At 41.4% G+C, this 6,670-nt stretch overlaps 1 protein-coding gene across 1 annotated transcript; it reads left to right on the top strand.

Moving 5' to 3' along the window:
- The first annotated feature begins 2,014 nt into the window (after positions 1–2,014).
- LOC143138520 (tryptophan 2,3-dioxygenase A-like) lies at positions 2,015–5,842 on the top strand. The gene is made up of 12 exons (XM_076298969.1): positions 2,015–2,072; positions 2,179–2,266; positions 2,465–2,555; positions 2,744–2,814; positions 3,106–3,237; positions 3,448–3,630; positions 3,926–4,033; positions 4,389–4,500; positions 4,674–4,731; positions 4,889–4,968; positions 5,195–5,285; positions 5,668–5,842. The coding sequence occupies exons 1-12, from the start codon at positions 2,038–2,040 to the stop codon at positions 5,801–5,803; spliced, it is 1,185 nt and encodes a 394-aa protein (XP_076155084.1). The 5' UTR covers positions 2,015–2,037; the 3' UTR covers positions 5,804–5,842.
- The last annotated feature ends 828 nt before the right edge of the window (positions 5,843–6,670 follow it).

Here is a 6,670-nt window from a genome sequence, read left to right on the forward strand (position 1 = left end):
ACGTTTGCTGACTAACAGTCATTCGAATATGTTGCAATTGCTAGATTTAGCAGAGGTGAGACACCACCCTTTCTGTTGTTTAGCACTAAAATAGCATCTCCTTTCTCAATCTGTGAATAATGTCATAACTTACTTTTGTGCTCAGCTCATGAATACTTGTATGTATGGGAAAGTATAAGGGCATATGAAGACCCATTTTAGCCTATATTAATGTTTGTGACATTCCTAGTGAGTAACCATAAGTTGGTGTGCCTTCCTTGGCATAATGGTTTGACCCTTGGTGTGCTTTAGCCCTACCCTGGAAATCCAAAGTTCTCACGAGAGCACAATGGAATTGTCTCTGCGAGACACTCTGCCAATGAGCAATGATGCACGTTACTTTTACCCCTTGCATCCCGTGGAACCAATCAAATCGGCGTATCTGATATAGGCGGGCCAGAGGCAAGCTAAACTGATAACGACAGCGCTGCAACATTGGAGGTCAGTAAACATTGATCGTAGTGTTATCCAATTGTGTCGAAGTCCGGAATCATTCAGAGTAAACATTGGTCTAGTGTTATCCAATGGCGTGGAGTGAGATTTTGAAATGCATGCTTGGTGCCGCCCCTCGGGTTGGGCCATTACATTGTTCGTGGCCAGACCCTTCTAGATTACCAGGGTCTGGATTTTCCAGGCTTCTTTAGCCCCAGAAAAGTTTGAGAACCTCTGGTGTAGATGACCATAATATACTGTACAGTACTTTGTCCAGAAGAGTAGCGGCATCCTCCACACCACGGCCGGCCAGACAGACAAATTGCATTTCATCAGATGTTTTTTATGCGATTTTGCATTCGTTATTTTAGGCATTGGTTGCCATTTCCAGGCCTAGGGGATAAAACTGACGTTGGAGCATCTGGAAAAGCTGGGTAAAGAAAGGCAGTAGGGTGGTGGTATACATTCTTTTGGGACTCACTCTTCCCCAGGAGCTTAGTGGGGGTTGACTCGCTGGAGGAGTCACATTTATCAGTGTGTTCATAAAAGCTAGAATAGAACACATTCAGGTAATTTGAAAGGTGAACAGGGTTATCACACTGAGGGGCTACTTTGTGTTTTCTTCCCGTCATTGTGTCCCCATCCAAAAGCATCCAAAAACTCCCTATTTACTGCTTCAGAGCTCTCAGTTTCTGAAAGTGTCCCTCCACAGTAGTTTAGTTTCAGTCCTGCCTTAGTTTGAAAATGAGTAAGACAAAAGATACATTCTTCTCCAAAACTAATGCACAAAATGCACAATTTTTTATTAAAATGCATTTCAGTATCATCACAAGATACCAAAAAAGGTCTCGCTCCTTCCTCTATGTATGACTGCTCGATGAAAGGTAGGGTAGATTATTTCTGAAGCATTTTTTGCTATTACCTGAAATCTTACATTCCGGTAGCAATGTGTTAATTAAGCACTATGACATATGACATCCAAATAAATAACATCACCCGTGGAAGCCACAGGGCTGTAAAAAGCCCATTCATTCATTTTTAGTGCCATAATTGATTACTAATCTGTCAATTTAGTTTGCCTACATGCACACGCTCATCTCATGTGTGCATTGCGTGTCAGTGACTGAAGCCTCTTGAATGCTCTTCTATATCATGTGTATTAACCAGTGCAGTGTGTGTGGGAATTAGAACTGCTATGGTTATCATATCTGCTAGGTACGTCATGCAGATATAATAACCCCAGCGGATTTGACACCGACACAGTGCAGTGAGCAATTTAGCAGTTGAGCAATGAGAAAGGGAATGGAGAAGTAAGACACTCGAATACGAGAATTGGCGGAGCAAGTTGAAAAAAGCTGATTGTACTGATCAGGTCATTATTTCTGAGAAGTGTCTCCTCTAATTGGCTGATGGACAGAGGAGGGAAGCTACTGTATAAATATACACTTGACCAGGATATAAATGAAGAGTTAATTTGTGTGAGAAGAATACAGAGTAAGGGAGAGACAGAGCGAGAGCGAGAGAAACAGAGAGACCGTAGTCTGTGTAACCCTGTCCAGCAGAACAATGAGTGGATGCCCGTACTTCCAGAATAGAGACGTGTAAGTACTGTGAGGGGTCTGACCCCTGCTCAGGTCTTCTCCTACCTGTCTGTCATGTGACACTGATATGTGTGTGTGTGCGCGTGTGGACTGGCTGTCCCTTCAGAAAGAAGAACGAGGAGGAGAGGGATGACTCTCAGGAGGGAACCAACAAAGCCAGTAAAGGAGGGATCATCTATGGAGAATACCTGCAGGTACATCACACTCACACAAACACACACACACACACACACACAAAGACTAATAAACCACAAGACATGCTCACAGTACTGTCAAGACTGTCCACTAGTGTTACAGTGTATTCCCAGTGTATTCTGCTTTCAAAGACATTTAACCCAGTAACCAAACTAGCCTAATGTAAAACTAATGTGAACTGCTGATTTTTTCCCCAGCTGGATAAGATTCTGGCTGCTCAATCTCTCCAGAGTGAACTGAAAGGCAATAAGATTCATGATGAGCACCTATTCATAGTTACCCACCAAGGTAAATATATCTGAACCAACACAGTTCTCATTTTTCTCCATCAGTTTTGAAGCACATTCTTCGTATTTGTATTGATAACCACTGCCATCTTTGCATTACGTCCAATCAACAACAGAAAATCCTGTTATGCCAGTATAGGATTAAGGGTCATCATGTGTAACTGCTTACTCTTCTTTTCTTGGATGAAGCGTATGAGTTGTGGTTTAAGCAGATCTTGTGGGAGCTGGACTCAGTGAGGGATATCTTCATAAGCGGAGATGTAAGTCTTTTTAAAAAGTATTTTTCTGCATTGTGGGTGTGTGTGCATTGCAGTGGCTATATTGGACAATTTTTTCTAGATAATGCCTTAATTACCACCAGTCATTTATCATTGAGAAATAGTTTTTCAAAACTGTTTTTTTTTTCCCCCAAAATGTTATGTGTTTGAAAATGAAGGCCCTTATAAGATTTAAAAATAATAATAATAAATTATATAATGGATAACAGTGGATACTTAAGTTATTGGAGTACCATGTTTTAGTGGGTGTCCTAATGTTTCACTTGACTTCAGGTGCAAAATGGACGTAACATGTTGAAGGTGACCACACGCACCCACAGGATCATCACAATCTTTAAACTCCTGGTCGACCAGTTTGCTATTCTGGAGACTATGTCTGCTATGGACTTCTTTGACTTCAGTTCAGCAGATGATAATTTTGCATTTTTTATTTGTTTGTTTGCCAAGTTATGTAACCTAGTTTATGAGCACATTCCACTTTCATTCTGTAACTTGTGTCTTTATGCCAATATGAATTTAGGTGTATGCATCTGTAACATATACTTAAATTGGTGTGTGTGTGTGTCTGTGTGTGTGTGTGTGTGTGTGTACATGTGTGTGTTCTAAACCAGGGAGTACCTGTCTCCAGCCTCTGGATTCCAGAGCCTGCAGTTCCGTCTCCTGGAGAACAAGTTTGGCGTTCCCAGTGACCGGCGGGTTCCCTACAACCGGCAGCACTACCGGGACAACTTCTATGGCCAGGACAGCGAGCTGCTGCTCCGCTCTGAGCAGGAGCCCACACTGCTCCGGGTGGTGGAGGTGATGACCTGTGGAGCGCCACCATACACATCACATCACACAGGAACATCTGGTGTCGTTTATATACATGCATAGTATTAGACCTATAGGCCACTATAGGACATCTTCCATGCCAACACACCATACAGTATGCTACTTTAATAAGGTTTCCTGATGTTTAATTTGCACGGCTGTCCCAGTAGTAATGATATGGATATAGTGATACACATGGAATCATGATGTATGTTCTCCAGTATCAGGTATTGCCTGAGGCTATGGTGTATGAAACGTATATCCTGCTCTCTGTGTACTGCAGCAATGGCTGGAACGTACCCCAGGCCTTGAGGAGAAAGGATTCAACTTCTGGGGGAAACTGGAGGCCAACATCACTGAGGGACTGAAGAGGGAGAGAGAGAAACTAGAGGTTTGTTTATCACCTACTGAAACTTATATATCAACTCTGCACAGACATCTGTGGTAATCATGGATTCAAGATAAGATAAGATAAGACTTTATTAATCCCACAGCTGGGAAATGTACTTGTCACAACAGCCCAGTAGTATTTAAATAATTTCAAGTCATGATTATTCTGTCAACAATGATCTGCAGTGCTGCAACATTTGAGTTAGGCATTCATTCATTCATTCTTTAATTGAGTTACATTCATTGAGACTGTGTAATCAGACGTTGGGGCCATGGAAACAGTGGCATATGTAATCTTGCTCTAAAAGTGGGTAGGTTAACATGCAGTCTGCTGGAGTATTATTCTGATTGGACAGATGAGACCAGAGTCAGAGGACAAAGAAGAACAGATGAAGGATTTCATAAAGCAGAGAGACCTATTTACATCCCTGTTTGATGAGCAAAGACATGACGACCTGATGAGTAAAGGTGAGGATGATCATTGCATACATACATGACAACAACCAGACACAAAGTTTTGCTACTCCAATGTCTAAACAGTCACATCCTTACAAAAATCCCAACAAGCTGATGATCCAAATGAAACCAAGATCAAGTCAAGATCCCATGCATTTGCTTTATACTGTCTTTGCTGTCCTTAGGTGAGCGGCGGCTCTCATATAAAGCTTTGCAGGGCGCTCTCATGATCTACTTCTACAGGTGAGATGTTCTCTCACTCGTTGTCCACCTGTCCATTCACCTCTCACAGTTTTGATCATCTGTCCTCTCACTCCTCATCTTCTCAAGTTTAATGTGTCGACTCAGTTCACCTGTTCAATTCACCTGCTGGACACTCACCTGTGGTCTGTTCTGACAGAGAGGAACCTCGCTTCCAGGTGCCGTTCCAGCTGCTGACCTCACTGATGGACATTGACTCCCTCATGTCCAAATGGAGATGTAGGTGTCTCAGATGAGTCAGCACTAAACAACACTGTAATTCAAAATGTTCAGTATCAAACCAGACAGCACAGCAGCAAGTTGTATTCATAGTGAGATCTATACAGACTAAAATGGTTATGTTTTCACTCAGTTTCTCATTATGTTTATATAATTGTTATGGACATAATATTATGCATTATTGTTAGTAACTATGAAAGTGACTATGAATGCCTCCATCTTCCAGACCACCACGTGTGCATGGTGCACAGGATGATTGGCAGTAAGATGGGAACAGGTGGATCCTCAGGGTACCATTACTTGCGTTCCACCGTGAGGTAAGCCCAGCCTGGTCAAAATGGCAGTCCTGCATACACCACACTACACCACATCGATCACAGCCATGTGTCAGGCACAATTCCCCCAGAAAATAAAACAAACAATAGATCTGTCATCCTATTTGACTAATGATATTGCAACACATATGCACATTTTGTAAAATATCATGGGTAGCAGAAATGTTTTATATGTATATTAATATTTTCCCACATATATTTATGCTCTGTGTGTTTGTGACTGAAACAGGGAGAAATTTGCTCTCTGATTTTAACAAAAAAAAATCACTTATACGATTAGACCCAAACCCTTGCAGACAGGTCATTTGGATTTCTGTCTTTCTGTCTTGCTTAAAGAGCTTTGTTGTTGTGTTGTTCTTGCCAGTGACCGTTATAAGGTGTTTGTGGACTTGTGTAACCTGGCCACCTTCCTGGTGCCGCGCCACTGGGTGCCCAAGCTCAACCCACCAGAGGACTCCTTCCCCTCCATCACCAACACCTGCTTACTTAAGTCTGGGTAAAAGAGGTGTCAGATTACGGAGTTAAGAGTAAAAAGTCACAAAAATAACCTATGACGTGGGTCAATTAAATTTGACTTAATGTTTACTATGTTTTTCATTTTTATACTTTTTTTAATATAATATTTTTAAGACTGGGTGAAAGAGGAGTTAAGAGTAAAAAGTCACAAAATTAACCATTATGACACGTATAATTTAAATGTTATTTAATGTTAACTGTTTTGCACTTTTACACTGCACTTTTGTAAGGGACAATGATGAAGAGTTAAGAGTAAAGTCTCAAAAATAACCATGACATGTATAAATTTAAATTTAATTTCATGTTAACTATGATTTTAACTTTTACACTGTCCTTTTGTAGAAATTATTATGAGAAATTATGTCACTGAAAAATAAAAAGCAATGAAACTCTATTTTGTCTTTTGCCTTGATTTTGTCTGAAATGTAAGACGGTCCGGATGTATTGCATGGTGATAGGATGTTCAACATAGCAAATCTTCCCTAGAAAAGCTTACTTGCAAATTAGACAGAAATTACCCCTTTACCAACACCAATAGATTTGCTGACCTTCCCTCCATCCAGGACCTGTATGGGCCCAGGGTCAGGAAAAGGGCAGCACAAATCTCTGCAGACCCCTCACAACCTGGTCACAAACTGTTCAACCTCCTTTCCTCTGGTAGGCGATACAGCATACAGGGCACTGTTCGCCAAAACCAGCCGACACAAAGAGACAAGGTCTTTCCTCAAGCAGTCATGGCCCTTTCCATTAGACTTGTAAATCCGTCGCCCGAGTTGGAAAGTGTAAATACCCAGCTTTCTTCATAGACAGTAAAAGATACAGTGGCTTTCTTGGCATTTTGCGCAGGCACG

The sequence above is a fragment of the Alosa pseudoharengus genome, unplaced genomic scaffold (genome assembly GCF_046254945.1).
Source record: "Alosa pseudoharengus isolate Yale_2024_CS ecotype anadromous, Long Island Sound unplaced genomic scaffold, YU_APseudo_1.1 YU_APseudo_1.1_scf_21, whole genome shotgun sequence".
Taxonomy (NCBI): Eukaryota; Metazoa; Chordata; class Actinopteri; order Clupeiformes; family Clupeidae; genus Alosa; species Alosa pseudoharengus.

What these genes read in the sequence shown, in the direction of transcription:
- LOC143138520 (XM_076298969.1), top strand. Translation starts at nt 2,038, where the DNA reads ATGAGTGGATGCCCGTACTTCCAGAATAGAGACGT. An exon ending in TCTATGGAGAATACCTGCAG is followed by an intron (nt 2,267 to 2,464) that starts GTACATCACACT and finishes TTTTTTCCCCAG; the next exon opens with CTGGATAAGATTCTGGCTGC. An exon ending in ATATCTTCATAAGCGGAGAT is followed by an intron (nt 2,815 to 3,105) that starts GTAAGTCTTTTT and finishes ACTTGACTTCAG; the next exon opens with GTGCAAAATGGACGTAACAT.